This window comes from Rhincodon typus, chromosome 41 (genome assembly GCF_021869965.1).
Source record: "Rhincodon typus isolate 14 chromosome 41, sRhiTyp1.1, whole genome shotgun sequence".
In the NCBI taxonomy this organism is placed as follows: domain Eukaryota; kingdom Metazoa; phylum Chordata; class Chondrichthyes; order Orectolobiformes; family Rhincodontidae; genus Rhincodon; species Rhincodon typus.
Window position 1 is genome coordinate 4168603 of NC_063372.1, and position 16131 is coordinate 4184733.

At 39.9% G+C, this 16131-nt stretch overlaps 2 protein-coding genes across 7 annotated transcripts in view; one reads left to right on the top strand and one right to left on the bottom strand.

Annotated features, from left to right (window-relative positions):
- LOC109926356 overlaps nt 1–13989 on the top strand; it is a 22696-nt gene extending 8707 nt beyond the window's left edge. Inside the window, exons 3-4 of one of the 2 annotated variants that reach the window (XR_007265873.1) lie at nt 7077–7190; nt 12322–12434. Coding sequence is in view for 1 of the 2 variants with exons in the window: in XM_048618803.1 (XP_048474760.1) it covers nt 7077–7190; nt 12322–12478 (271 nt within the window). In the remaining variant the exon portion in view is untranslated. Of the gene's footprint in view, nt 1–7076; nt 7191–12321 lie in introns of both variants that reach the window. The other variant, XM_048618803.1, reaches the window with a different exon arrangement.
- The window catches only part of LOC109923569 (LIM domain and actin-binding protein 1), a 134822-nt gene that overhangs the window by 37463 nt on the left and 81228 nt on the right, over nt 1–16131 (bottom strand). The window lies entirely within an intron of this gene.

Here is a 16131-nt window from a genome sequence, read left to right on the forward strand (position 1 = left end):
ATCTCATAAATTCTAACAACTAGACAGGATAAAAGCAGGAAGAATATTCCCGATGACCGTGGTCACTGTCTAAGGATACAGGGTCGGCCAATTAGGACTCGGATGAGGAGAATTTTTTTCACTCCGAGAGTAGTGAGTCTGTGGAATTCTCTACCACAGAAAGTGGTTGATGGCAAAACATTAAATATTTTCAAGAAGGCGTTGCATATAGTTCTTAGGGCTAAAGGAATCAGGGTATGGGGAAAAAGTGGAAACAGGATACTGAGTTGGATGATCAGCCATGATCATATTGAATGGCAGAGCAGGCCTGAGGGTTGAATGGCCTACTCCTATTTCCTATTTCCTATGTTTCTATACACACGTCTTGTGGTAGTGATGTGCTAATGTGACCTGCAACATTTGTTAGCCATATTCCTCTGTGCTCGGTGTAGTAATATATTATTTAACACAGTCTGTTGTAAATCCATGATTTGGTAGTGCAGTGATAAAGGCTGCTAATAATTGCTTTTATCATTTTACGCACCCAAAATCATAAAAATATCAGTTATCCCAGGTTACCTCCCCCTCCACCCCCGACAATAGTGACAGATTACCATTGGGAAGCAACTTTATTTGGAACGCATAATCATCACTAACAAAGATATCAGAAAATCAGCTTTTAAATTACAGTTTATAGGGAAATCTAACTTGGGTTATATTGGGTATTGTGTCTTCCCCAATATAACGTTCATTGTGTTTTAGTAATGAAGAGAGGTTGGATAGATTGGAGTTGTTTTCCTTGGAGCAGAGGAAACTGAAGGGGAATATGACTGAGATGTATAAAATAAGGGGCATGGATCGGGGAGACAGGAAGTAACTTCTCCCAATGGTGGAGGGATCAATGAGCAGGGAGCATAGATTTAAGCTAATGGGCAGGAGGTTTAGAGGGGACGTGAAGAAAAACAGTTTCATCCAGAGGGTGGTGGAAATCTGGATTAGAATACTCAGGTATAGCAGGAACTGCAGATGCTAGAGAGTCTGAGATAACAAGGTATAGAGCTGGATGAACACAGCAGGCCAAGCAGCATCAGAGGAGCAGGAAGGCTGACGTTTTGGGCCTAGACCCTTTCTGAAGAAGGAAAGGCCTTTTTCAGCGCTGTAGATCTCCATGTGGATAGGGCAAGAAAGTGGAGTTGAGATAGCGGATTAGCATGATCTTATTGAAAGGCAGAATAGGTTCGAGGAGCCAACTGGCTTACATGGACTCCTATTTCTTATATACACACAATGAATAAATATACATAATACTTTGGACAGAATGGATTTTCCAAATTCCGTATTTTGCCTCCAATGTGCTTGGTTTTGTCATACACCTCTACTTACAACTATATAGCATTAAAAACATCAAGTAATTTTACTGGCTCACATGGGATATTTTATGTAAATCAGAAATTACTGGGTGTTTAATTTGTCATAAGTGTGGCTTTTTCTTTTTAATTAAGAGACACGTGGTTTGTCAGTCCATACTGACGACATCAGTTTTTTAACCATGAAAGGATCCACATTAAAAACTTTATTTTCCAGCCTGCACGGGGGCTGGATGGTACCAGTTAATCAAAAATGCTAGTTAACTGAGAGTTATGTTTCCTGATGCAGTATAGCATACTTGTAGCATGAACTTTCAAAGAATAAAATATAAAAGAAGGTGCAGGTCCACGGGGTGTAAAGAACAATATTCTTTTTACTTCTAATCTTCAACAGTGTATTAAATCATAAATTAATGTGTAAGGTAATAAGACATAGGAGCAGAAATAGGCCATTCGGCCCTTCGAGTTCACTCTGCCATTCAATGAGATCATGCCTGATCTGATAATCCTCAACTCCACTTTCCTGCCTTATCCCCACAACCCTTAATTCCTTTCATGATTTGAAATCTGTCTAGCTCAGCCTTGAATATGCTTAACTACGCAACCTCACCAGCCTTCTGCAGCAAAGAATTCCAAAGATTCACTCCCCTTTGAGATAAGAAAATTCCTCCTCAGCTCTTCTCTTCCTTCCCTGGACTGCCTCCAATGCCAGTATACCTTCCCTCATGTAGGGACCAAAACTGTTCACAGTATTGCAGCTGTGATCTGACCAGTGCCTTGTATAGTTTTAGCAAGACTTCCCTACTTTTTTTACTCCAAACCTTTTGAAATAAAGGCCAAAATTCCATTTGCCTTCCCTATTACCCACTGACCTTGGATGCCAGTGTATTTCTGATTCATCCACTCAAATTCTTCTGTGCTGCTGCTTCCTGCAGTCTTTCCCCATTTAAATAATATTCAGCTCTATTGTTCTTGCCAAAGTGCATAACCTCAATTTTTCCATATTATATTCCAGCTGCTAAGTTTTTATTCAATCACTTAACCTGTTTATATTCCTCTGTAGACTCCCTGTGTCATTCTCACCACTTATCTTCCCACCTATTTTTGTGTCAGCTGCAAACTTAATGATAGTATATTCACTTACACCATCCAAGTCATTAATATATATTGTAAATAATTGTGGTCCCAGCACCGATCCCTTTGGCACTCCACTAGTTACAGGCTGCCATTTGTGAAAATGCCTCCTTTACCCCAACTCCAGTTGCTTTATCTGTGCTACTTTATCGTGTGCCTTTTAGAAGTCTAAATATATTGCACCTACTGGCTTCCTGGCTTGTTACTCCTCAAAGAACTGTAATAAGGTTTTCAGGCATAATTTCCTCTTCAGGAAACCATGCTGACTCTACTTGATTGTATTATGCATTTCTAAATGCTTTGCTATTACATTCTTTATAATAGACACTAACATTTACCCAATGACCGATGTTAAGCTAACTGACCTGAAGTTGCCTGATGTTTTTTCTGTCTTCCTCCATTTTTAAATAAGGGTGTAACACTGGAAATTTTCCAGTCGTCTGTGACTCTTCCAGAATCTAAGGATTCAATTTCCTTAGTGCATTCATTATCTTTGTAGCTACTTTCTTTAATATCCCAGGATGCAACCCATTATGTCCAAGATACTCATTGGCCTTTAGCTCCATTAGTTTCCATTTAGGTACATAAATAGGAAAGGTATAGAGGGATATGGGCAAATGGGACTAGGTTAATTTGGGAAACTTGGTCAGCATGGACAAGTTGGACCAAAGGGTCTGTTTCCGTGCTGTATGACTCTCCATTTTTCTCTAGTAATAGTTATTTGCTTAATCCTCCCCCATCCCCCACTTAACCCCTGATTATTTAGTATTTTTGGGATCCTACATTGAATCCTCTACATTGAAGACTGATGCAAAATATTTGCTCAACTCCTCTGCCTTTTCCTGGCTCCCCAGTATTATTATTCTAATATAGCACACAAGTCCTACCTGCTCCAGTGGTGTCTCATGAGATATATGAACAGGATGATTAGAAAATATCTCCAGATACTCAAAAAAAAATTCTTCAGGTTCTCTTTCAACTGTCCCCAAAGATGTAGAAGGCATAGGAGATTGGTTCTGCATGCTTCATTGAATAAATACCAAATTGCCTTCTGCCTTTTTGCATAAAAGTAGTGTGCAGAATGTGAAATGGCACAACCGCTTGCGCAGAATCAAGTCTGTTTTTCAGCAAATTTAATCGCAGTATTAAAAGCTGAAGTCACATTAACCTGTTTTCTCCTCTTCACTGAAAACTTTTTATTAGCCTCCTTTGGCTTTTGACGATTCACAACACTCACATAACTATTGTATTGTTAACAGTACATGTCACTTCAGCGTCCTTGTCAACTCCAATATTTTGTCCTATCTCACTTCCGTGAAGTTTGCCGTTGGATGTGTAGAAGGAGTATCATTCACCATTTCCATAATTTCCAATAATGTATTTGTTCTAGGTCTTGCATTAAATCTTTCAAAATCCTCTTCATCAGAAGATCCTTCTGAACGTATAACACTGAGTAACAATTTTTCTCAAGTTTTCCTCGGTGTTGCACATTTCACTGATTTCCAAGCACAGGCCACATTTAATTGCTTCAATGCTACATACAGATTTAAAGCTCTGTATCGTGCTTTCGTGATTGATAAGCTTTCTCATGAAATGTCTTGTATAATAACATTTCATATTCTGATGACACCCTGGTAGGTTAAATCAATATATTAACTTTGGGAGACAGGAAATTGGTAAAAAATGTTGCCTTTCACTAATTCAGATTTATGAGGGTGAGCTCTACAGTTGCTTCTCTCTCTTCAAGCTGTCTATTTTTTAAAAAATGTTCTTTCACTATAGGTGCAAAAACATGCTAAGATCATTCTTGAAAAATGTCTTTTCCATTCATGTGTTACGCTGCACATTGTAAATTACAGGTAACTGTAACACCTTTAAATGACCTAGGACACTTAATTTTCCAACCACCAAAGCTCTCACTTTAAGTGAGCCTGCAGCATTTGTACACAGCTGTGAGGTAATCTTATCTTTATCTGTTTAAAACCAGTAGAACCAGATTCACTTGCACCAGCCAGAGTAGATTCTGGCAAACATACCAACGTAAACCAGTTTCGTTTGTATTGTAAATTTTATGAATGGCAATGTTATGTTCTGAAATTAATTTGTTAAAAAAATCAAAGTATTTCTCTGCAGCATTTGATCGGCCAATTTTCATTCACCAATTTTTATTCACCTTCCAATTCTGTAATAAACTTTAAAACATGAAAGCCATAATTAGAAAATACACGTGGTTTAGTCAATTTAATTTTTTCATTAATTTTTTTTGCTGTTTCAATGAGCATTGGGCAAGAGAAAAATGTAGGTGAGAGAAAAAAGGGGTAGGGCCTCTGAACATTTCAATTAAATCATATAAAGTACTGTCTAGTTGTTCTAACCTCGGCTCATGAAGACAGGTGGCATCTTTTATTTGATTCAGAACTAGCAAAATACTTCAGCAATTATTCTCCTTGGCCCTGATATCATATATCATGGTTGAACCAAAAGCACACTCTTTAAAGGAGTTGGTTAGCTCATTTGGTTGGATGGTTGGTTTACAATGTAGAGTGACACCAGTAGCAATGGCTGAGATCATCATGAAGGGCCCACCTTCTTGACCTAATCTGAGATGTAGTGACCCTCAATGTAAGCTCACCAACAGTTGTCCCTCTCTGACAGAACTGAACTATAGTGACTTTACCTTTATATTCTTTAATCAAAACTTCCTGATTCTTGCCCTTTTCAATATATCTACAGATGACAATTTTCTACCTAGTGTCAATACTTTTGCACTTCTCACTTTGGCTTTTCTCTGGTTAATGGATGTTATAATGGCAAGATGGTGTTTATAATTCATGCATTAGAAAAATTAAAAATGACAATGGTGGCGATGAATATGGACCACCACCACCTCTCACGGAAGCTTGTCTAGCCATATCAAGGAGACCTAGGAGGTAGTCTGGTCCTGGATAACCTGAATGGCTTCTAGTTGCTAAAATGGAGTAGGGAATTACAGAAATTCTGGTTAGTAGAGAATTGTGGTTGGTGGAGCGCCAGACAACATGAAGTTCACACTGTGCAGCTGCACATATCAGCAATGCTGTGCCCAGGCTACAGTTATGTGAGAGCACTGCTGTTGTGTGCAGCAGGTACAAGCTGAGATTCCAACAAGAATTCTGCAATAAAGCTCATTTTCAAGAGGCACTGGGAAATCTTGAGAAGAAGCTGCCTCAAAGTCAATTAACAGTAACAATCGGCCAGTGAAGACTTCTGTAGCAAGTTGCCTCAAGTGTACACGCATAATTTATTTTACAGAATATTACAAAAATAGATTTTGGACTATTTACTTTTCACAGGATATTTATAACACAGATTCTTAAACATGGTGAAACTAAAATGCATTAATGCTGGAGGAGAGGCCCAGGCATTGAAAACAATAGTCTCACTAGTCCTACTTAAGTGTCTAGTTTCGAAAGGAGAAACTCATCCTTGTCTCACAGCACAATGGTTACTTTGCATAGATCAGAACACAGGACACAGTTTCAGGAAAAATAAAACAAAAAAAAAGTCACATCAGGGCAGCTGGATTCAGTATTACTCTGAACTACATTAACGATCTCTCTGTATTAAAAGGTAAAGTTGCCACAGTCCTACTCTCTTACTAGAGAGAGACAACTGGTGGTGGTTTAACCTAAAGGTCTCTCTGTGCCTCAGTCAAGGGGCAAGTTTGAGAAGCAGAGTCCTTCATGGTAACCTCAGCTACTGTGGAAATTAATCCCACACTGTTGGCATCACTCTGTATTACAAACCAGCTGTCCAGCCAACTCAGCAAACCAACACCTTCCCTATTATTCAGCACGAGGAACATGGAAAACCCATTACTTCTTTTTATGTGCAGTTTGAGGTGCACAGAGGCAGATTTGTAGGAAGGCAGAGAATTCAGTGGGTTGTAGGTCAGAGACTATAGAGATCGGGAGGGATGATGCAATGTATTTGAGATGTTGCTGGACTGGAATCTAATAATTCAGCAAGGACAGGGGTGTTGGGGAAGAGGATGGAGCAAATTAGGATATGGGGAGCAGAGCTGAAGTTTCTGAAGGCAATCAGGAGAATATTGGAACAGTTGATTCTGAAAGTAGCGAAGATATTGATGAGAGTTTCAGAAGCAGATGAGCTGAGGCAGAGGTAGAGATGGGCGACGTGACATGAAGTGCAAGTAGGTGGTCTTAGTCAGGATAAAAGGTTGAAAGCTCAGTTTAGGGTTAAATACTGCATTGAGGGTGTGAACAGTGGTCCACAAAGCCACAAAATATCTGTCAATTCCCAGAACTTCACTATACAACTTAGGACAGTGGCTCTCCACAGTTGGAGAGTCTGACTTGTTCACTCCAAATCTGGATCACCATCACACATTTTGACCATTGAGCTAACCTGTGTGAGTTTGTCAGGCTGTATCTCCAGTGATCTCCCTATGCAGATTGGTTCAAGAGGCTCTGTATTGAAAGAAACCAGTGAAGCAGCAGCTCCTAATCGGTTGATACTTATAGCTGACGCCTGCTGTTATTTTTTAAGTTCTTACAATTGCTGTTTGATTAAATGTCTGATATTGCAATCCATTAGGAACTCCCAAATGTTATCCACAAATATTGTTGATGGGAGTTTTCCAATTGCCAAGAAGAACTCTGCTATCCCAGCTTCATTTCCAGAGACTCCGAAGTTAATGACAATGGACAGGTACGAGTACCATTTTGTTGCTTATTTTCTTGTTCATTCTTTCTTGGATCCTCTTCTCTATCTCATAGTTTAAAGAAACTAGGAGAGATAATGAACTCCTAGACTTATTCAGACAGCAACTTGCAGTGCTAGAGTTTTGATATTCCAGAGTTTTACTTTCCCTTTATCCTGCTCCAATAACTATATTAAGTGAAGTTTTGGCAAAGATCTGTAGCTCTGGTTGTGGATGAGGTTGTTGACTTGCTCGCCAAGCTGGCTTGTTTTTGTTCAGACGTTTCGTCACCATGCTAGGTGACATCATCAGTGGAGCCTCCGATGAAGCGATGTTCTTCTACTCCGCTTGGAATTTATACTGTCCAGTCCATTATGGTGAGTAATGTCATTTCCGGTTTTGATCTATATGGGTTCGTATATGGGGTCCAATTCTATATGTTTGTTGATTGAAGTATGGGTGGAGAACCATGCCTCTAGGAATTCCCATGTGTGTCTATGTTTGGCTTGGGCTACTATGGTTACTTTGTCCCAGTTAATTTAATGGCCTTCATTGTCTGAATGTACCGATACTAAGGAGAGTTCATCATGCCGTTTTGCTGCTAGTTGGTGTTCTTTATTCTGATGGTTAGTTTCCTTCCTGTCTGTCCGATGTAATGTTTGTGGCAGTCGTTGCATGGTATTTTGTAAACTACATTCGCTCTGCATATTGTGGGAATGGGGTCTTTAATCCTTGTAAGTGCTTGTCGTAGAGTGGCTGTGGGCTTGTGGGCCACCATGATTCCTAGTGGTCCACAACTATATTGAGTTTTGAGCATAGCAATAGTCTGAAGGAATATCGATTAAGTAGTCTAAGGCCATGTGTATGGCAATGGCCTGAAGGATATACATGGCAATGAGCATCCTTTGCTTAGGTTAGTGCTTCCAAAACTATAAGCAAAATTTTCCAGGGCACAGGAGATAAGGAAAGAGTTGGGATGGCTTGAAAATGAGGTCTGTTGGCATTGGGACCATTACCTGATTTTCCTTTTCTGTCCTTTGCAATCTTCTTTGTTTTGTATCAATTTTCTCTCTTCCTCTCCAACAAACAATGATGCCAGCAGAATTGTTTTGATTAAGGCCAAGTACGTACAAATGGAGTGCATTTATTGGATGGTTGTTTGAGCACATTAGGAGGGGTTGTAGTCATGCCTGAGTGGTTAAGGCGATGGATTAGAAATCCGTTGGGGTTCTCCATGAAGATTCAAGTCCTGTCGATTACATTTCTGTGTGTTACTGTTTTGCCCTCTTGTGGTGCAGTGGTAGTGTCCCTATCTCTGAACCAGGTAGCTTGGGTACAAGTCTCACCTGCTCCAGAGGTGTGTGATAACATCTCTGAACAGGTTGATTAGAAAAATAGTTTTTTGAGCACATTTAGGCCCTTAGGGCTTTTCATATAAATTTATCAATTGGAGAATACGGGTGTTTTACTGGATCATAGAATCCCTGCAGTGTGGAAGCAGGCCAATCGGCCCATCAAGTCCATACCGACCCTCCATAGAACAACCCACCCCCTACCCCATCCCTGCATTTCCCACCCTATTCACTATGGGCCATTTAGCATGCCAATCCACCTAACCTACACATCTTTGGACTGTGGGAGGAAACCCACACAGACACGGGGAGAACATGCAAACTCTACACAGACAGTCGCCTGAGGGTGGAATCAAACCTGGGTTCGTGGTGCTGTGAGGTAGCAGTGCTAACCACTGAGCCACCGTACCACCCCCCATCCCCCATCCCCCATCCCCCATCCCCGATCCCCGATCCCCGATCCCCGTGGAGAACCACTGGTGGTGGTTAATAAGTAAAAAAATTCCACAAGTGTTTGGTGATGAGGAAAAAAATCCTTTGAGTACATAGAGGGTTGCATTGCTTATTGGATAAGGTGTCTGACTTTGGCGTGGTTTCTTAGGGGCTCTAGTGGTTGTTATGGACCAGACCAAACCCCTCAATAAGTTAAGATAGTCTAGACGCTAACTGTTTCTTATTTTAAAGGTAAGTGTAAGGCGTTGTGTTCCAGATGCAATTTGATTGGTCAAACTACTCGACTTTAAGCAAAACACTTTTTTTTATACAACTGTTAAAATACAGACAAAATAAAAATAAAAGGATTGGCTTAATTGTAACTCTATCGAAATGCCTAACAAAATAATGTATGTATTAACGACTACTAATCAACTGTTCCAATATAGCAACATCTCATAAATACACCCTTGGCAAAAGCAAATTCAGTAAAGTAGATGGCTCACATGCAATTCTAGCAGCAGGAAGAGAATCCCTGCTTTTAGCTATAACAGAGAGACGAATAAGAGCTTCCACATCCAGCTTCAAGACCCCAGCGTCTGCAGAAGCTAAAACTAAAAATCCTGGTTCTGTGGGAGCTTGACCCTACACATTCAGGCTGCTTCTATTGTTCCAACTTTAAAAAAGTACCCAAGGCCTCACAAGCTGTTTACTTTATTGTTTTTGAGCAGACTGCTCGGTACCTCTGTCTCAACCTTTCTTCATATAAAATAAAAGGACAAAATACACCTCTTAAAGCCATAGTATTGTTACATGGTGCAGTGGTAATGTCCCTACCTCTGAACCAGAAAGTCTGGATTCAAGTCCCACTTGCTCCAGAATGTATGTAATTACATTTCTGAACAGACTGATTAGAGAATATCTTGAGCACATGTCAAGAGATGCTTACTGATGCAAAAATAGAGTGGAGTCAGGAGATATATACCTGCAATGTTTCACTTGGTGAATACACCTTTTCAGAAGACTGGCTTTTGGTTCTTTCTTCACCAGCTGGCTATCAACAGTATAGCTCCCACAGCAATCTTCTAATGCCTCACACAAGTAACCTGGTGAATGCAACCTAGAAATCAGTAAAGGTATATTTTTAAAACACTTGAGGAGAGCCTCATTTACAAGTATTTGGACAAGTGAATTATGTCTGCCATGCTTCACAGATAGTGGTACTGTGGTAAGGCCCAGGAAGGGGCAAAGTGGAGTGGTGGTATGGAGACAGGGGCGACTACACAATTATAGAGCGTGGGATTGGTTCTTGCTCTATGTGGCTCCACAGAAATGTTTAATCAAATAGTTTTTGGGCAGTAAGTTTTAGGCTGTAACAACTGTTTAAGAATTCTGAGTGGACTTCAAAAATGGCAAGAGGCACCTGGATGTGTATGTATCCCTTACTCCGCATTTCTGCCAGATATTTATAGGCCTTAACCTGCAGTGTATGAACCATAAATTTATGGAGTGGTTGAAAATACTCTTGAAAGGAAGATAAAGTCTGTTTAACTGTCTTGATCTGAAGTTATTTAAATCACTAGCCTTTTAAACCTGAAAATGGGCTGTACCTGTCAATGAAAATTTTTAAAAAACTGCATTGCTTTGATTTACAGGCCAAGAGGTGTAGAATCTGTACTAGTAGTTTTAATGGTTGTTTGTTAACACTTCCCATTTATGAATGCTTGGCTGATTTCTAAAAGTTACAATTATATCAGCAAGGGGATTCTAAGTTTGGTTGACAGGTTTTAGAGCTGTTTGTCATGTGGGGTATGGAGAAAAAATGTTGTCATTATGAGATTAAGCAATTGAAATTTTTTTTAAAAGGCTTTGAATGGGCTTTTATGTAAGAAAGTACTTTTTAACTGTCAAATCAGTGAATTGAGAGCTATATTAGATTTTTAGAAGTTTACTTCATCCTCAAATGGCTCCTTGGGTACTTACTGGTTGAATTTGCATGGGGATATAAAGTATCGATGGTTCTGTAAAGACCCATGGAGGGCAGGTAGGGGAATTAGCTGATATGGAGGTTATAAAGGGCTATAGATGTATGTGGAGGGGGAGCTGGGGTATTGAGGGGAGCATGAGTTGGCATGGAAGGTATAAGAGGCCATGGAGGCAGTTCAGAGAAGGTTCACAAGAATGATCTCTGGTATGGAGGGATTGTCTTATGAGCAAACGTTAAACAGGTTGGGACTCTACTCACTGGAATTTAGAAGAATGAGAAGATCTCATTGAAACATGTAGAATTCTTAAGGGGTGTGACAGGATAAATGCTGAGAGGATGTTTCCCTTCATGGGAGAGTCTAAGACCAGAGGGGCATAGTTTCAAAATAAAGGGGTGCCAATTTAAGACTGAGATGAGAAGGAATTTCTTCTCTCAGAGGGCTGAGAGTCTTTGGAACTCCTTGCAAAAGAGAGCTGTGGGGGCAGAATCCTTGAGTATATTTAAAGCTGATATAGATAGATACTTGATTGGTCAGGAAATCAAGGATTATGGGGAAACGGAGAAAAGTGGATATGAGGAATGACAGATCAGCCATGATCCTACTGAATGGCAGAGCAACCTCGAGGAGCCGAATGGCCTACTCCTGTTCCTATTTCTTACAGTCTTTTGGCTTATGATGTAAGCAAATGGATGGAGGATGTGAATGTATAAGGGGTAAGGCTCCATTGAGGGCCTAATGTATTATAACATAACTGGGACAAAGTCCCAGCGAAGCTTCTAGTACCTTCTAACAAGCCAGCCTTAGCACTTAGCTTATCACCTGCATTCTGCTACCAGGGTCTGTGACCCTGACTTTATTGCAACAGGGATGAAAATTGATTTTTCCTGAAATTGGTAGCCATACCATCTTTATAGTAAAAATCTGGGCCTAAAGCTTTTATTTATACATGGGAGGAGCTTATAGCCCACTTTAGCAGTTGCCAGGGATCCATAAAAAAAGCATGACCCAAGCAGGTCTTTCAGGTGCTGTTGGGATGCAGGAAGTTGGTATCAAAGTTGGCCTGTGTTGCATCCATTTCATGCTCATAAAACAGGCACACAAGGTCCAATTTACCCTCTGAGCTTTCATAATTGGCAGTGGGGAAAAAGGGTTGTTAATCTCAAAACCTCTTTGACTTTCTGAGTGTAATTTTTGTTCAATATCATACATAATGGTGTAATTACCAACTGAGCCACCACAGACTTCTGATTTTCTTCATTTTGTAACTGGAACATCTTTAATGCCCTTAAAGATTTATAAATACTCAATTATTTTTGTTCAGAAGTTAGTATAAATGTGTTTAATAAATATTTTACTTTCATTACCAGAAAGAATTCTTTCAGAGAAATGTTGGCAAAGACTCAGATAAGTATTGTTGGAGAGAGCTTGCAGACACCAATGAAGAGCCTTTCCATTCCATCTGAATCGTATGTTTTCAGACAAAAATGTGGCCTTAACCCTTGCTACATCTACAAACAAGTTTAATTTCTTTCAGCAGAGGTAAAGAGTTTGTTGCAATAACAGTTGTTGTGCCTCGTAAATGTTGTGCTCTGCATTCCATTTTTGTTTTGTAACTGTTTTTTGCTTCAATAAAATATAAACAACACTTACAGATTTTGATCCTTTACTTCAGCAGTTTCAATTGACCTGGAGGCAGGGACAGTTTTCAGTTTCGTCTTTGTGATGACTAGTGGGTACAAGTATCTGCTGTATTGAACATGACATGATCCTTACTATTGGGCCTGTTTTGCAACCTTTCAAGATTTGCAAATGTTACTCTAGTTTTTTTTTGTTTCTAATTTTTCTGCTTATCACAGATAAGGATGTTATTCCTGGGAGATCGTAGCCTTTTGTCACCCACTGCAATCACTATGCATTTTCAGCTGTTTAACACAGTTCCAATAATGTGCAGCAGTCTCAACCCCAGGCTATCATCCTGCTCCAAGACCCATACTGAGTGGTACTATAAATGTAATCCTGTTAATGCTGAATCATGAGTAGTTGGGCTTGGGCTCCTGACCTGCTAGGAAGTGGGTTGAAACATTAGTAGGCAAGTAGTATTAATAGTAATAGTCCACAGCCACTACTGCTTCCAGTGGGTTCATGTGGTAATATTTGGGTTAGTGAAGTTAGTAAAGTAAATATGCCCTCTTCCTCTCTCCATTTCTAAACCCTCACCTTTGGTGGTCTGCATTGCCCTTAATCAATTGGAAAACACGGGTGATTTACTGGTAAATGTAAGAGCACTTCTAGATATAAAAAAGCACAAAGGGAGTGTTTTGTGGCACGGTGCTAGTATGGGCCAGAAGGCCTGTGTTCAAGTCTTAACTGCTCCAGGGGGTGTGTCACATGTCTGGACAGGTTGATTAACAAATTAATTCTATAAACCTACGTCTGGACCAAAAGTCCTGGGTTCAAGTCCCATCTGCTTTCAGAGGTGTGTGATAACATCAATGAACAGGCTGATTGGAAAATATATAGAGCTGTGGTTAGTAGGAGGGCTCTTGTAGTGCAGTGGCAGTGTTCTTATCTCTGGGCCAGAAGGTTTGGGTTCGAATCCTACCAGTCCCGGAGGTGTGTCATAACACAGGTTGCTTAAAACTAATTCATAAAGTAAGTGAGGGTGCACTAATTCAATTGGTCATTAAACATAATATAAAGTGGGTCAATAGCTCTTGTGGCACAATGGTGGTGTCCTTAACTCAGCCAGAAGGTCCAGGTTTAGATACACCCACTGGGTGTCTCACAGCATTTCCAAAAAGTTTGATTAAAAATAAGTACAGTAGACCTAACCAAAAGACCCAAGTTATACTGGAATATTCTGAGAGAATCTCTTGAATGGCTGCTGTAATACAAAAAAAACTCAATGCAATGGTTGTGTCACACCTTCTGGGCCAGAAGGCTGAGATTCAAATCTCACCTGCTCTCGAAGTGTGTCACTACATCACTGAACAGGTTGATTAGAAAATATCTAAAGTGGGTAAGCATTTCTTTTAAATGGCTGTTATGTTTTAATTAGATTTGATTTGTTTTAATTATTATTTTAAATAGTGTAAAGTTGCTGGGGCATTGAGTTAGTGGTTAGGAGAAAGAGATCTGTAATGCTGCATCTTGTTAATAAACCTACTAACAAGAAAAATATCTATGTCTTCTTTTGTACTTCATTATCTGGCATGGATACATTTAACACAGTAGCAGAAGATGGTTGCGTAAAAGTGAAGATTAGAAACTACATTTGTTTCAAGGTAGAAGACTGTAATTGGAATTTCTTTTGAGAATGGCTGAAACTGAGTTTCAGGGTATGATTTCCCACCAATGTTTTCTGATTTTGAACCTTTTGACAAATGGAAAAGTGAAGTAGCTTTGTGAACACTGGTCATGACCATATCAAAGAAAAATCAAGGAACGGCCTTGGACCTGTCATTTCCAAACAAAAGCGGAATTGGTTGCAAAATAGCTTTGAGACAGAAGCTTGTCAGTTGGACACTGAGGAAGGTTTTGAAATTCTATTAAAATTTATTGACAATATTCGTAACATAGATGTCTTAAAAGCATATACGGTCCAGTCAGCCCTGGAAAAATTTAGATAGATGAATGGCTATTTCATGGAAGAATATATCATGGAATTTAACAGACTATGTACAAGATTGCAGAAATTCTATTTGGAAATTCCTGGTTCTGTTCTTGCTTTCAAATTGTTGGATCGTGCAAAAGTGTCATGGACAGGTACCTGTTTGTAACTGGAGTTAGATTGTCAGAAGACACACTTTCGGAGCAGATGTATGAAGCTTGAAAAAAAATCTAGGGGAATAACACATTTGGCAGTGGCACAGGGATGGAGGATTCAGTGTGGGAAACTGATGTCAATACAAGAGGCAAAAGAAAAGCAGTGGAGATCTTTTTTGGATGAACTGGCAGACAATGGGAATGAGTAATAATAACAGAAGAGTGAACCCCAGGAATGCCTGGGGAATTAATGGGTATTTCAGATTTGATGTGGTAAGTATTCCAAAATACAGTGACAGAATTTGAGGTGAAGCATGCCATGGAAGGTTCAGAAAGGGGAAAATAACAATATTGATTAGTCTGAGGGAATTATACTGGTCACAAGAAGATTCAGTCCAGTAATGAGCGAATTAGTCATGGGTTAATTACGTTGTGTTGGACAGTGGTTGCACATCCACAGTATGGAGAATGGCTTGTTTGAAACGTTATTTAGATTCATTCAGTTGTAAGGATCTAAGTAAGATTAGAGAATGAGATATGATTTGGCCCAAGTGGACTGGGAGCAGTTACTTGCAGATAAAACTGTCAGAGCAGTGGGAGGCATTCAATGAGGAAATAATGAGAATACAGGACATATATGTTCCTGTAAAGACAAAGTGTGGTACTAAGACCAGATAACCCTGGATGTCACATGACATAAAGGCTGAGATTAAGAAAGAAAGGGATGCTTATGGTAGATTCCAACCCATGACAACTTCCATCCAGAAGGATAGGGATGCATGGGAACACCACCCCCTTGCAAGTTCCCCTCCAAGCCACTCATGATCCTGACTCAGGAATACATTGCCATTCCTTCAGTGTCACTGGGTCAAAATACTGGAACTCGGTCCAGAACAACATTGTGGGTGTACTTGAACCAGATAGATTGCAGCAGTACAAGAAAGCAACTCACAGCCACCTTCTGAAAGAGCAACTCGGGATGGGCAATAAAAGCCCAGCAATGCCCACATCCTATGAGTAAATTTTAATAAACGATATCAAGGGATCACAATGGAGTATATAAAGTGCAGAGGGGAGCTTGAAAATAAAAGAAAGAGTGCTTGAAGAAGATTGGAGGGTAGAATAAAGGAAAATCTAAAGGATTTTAAAAAAAAGTATGAAGAGCAAAAAAATAGCTGGAGGTAGAGTAAGGTCCGTTTGAGACCATTGAGGTAATCTGTGTGTGCACCTGGAAAACGTAGGCACAGTCCATGAGTACTTTGCATTAGTCTTCACAATGTAAAAGGACAACACAGACATAGAGAACTGAGTGAAGTACTGTGAAATATTCGAAGTAATTAACAGAGAGAGAGGAGGTACTAGAGCATTTCAAGACCCTTCGGGAAAAGGAGAGGGTGGATCCTGTCGGGTGG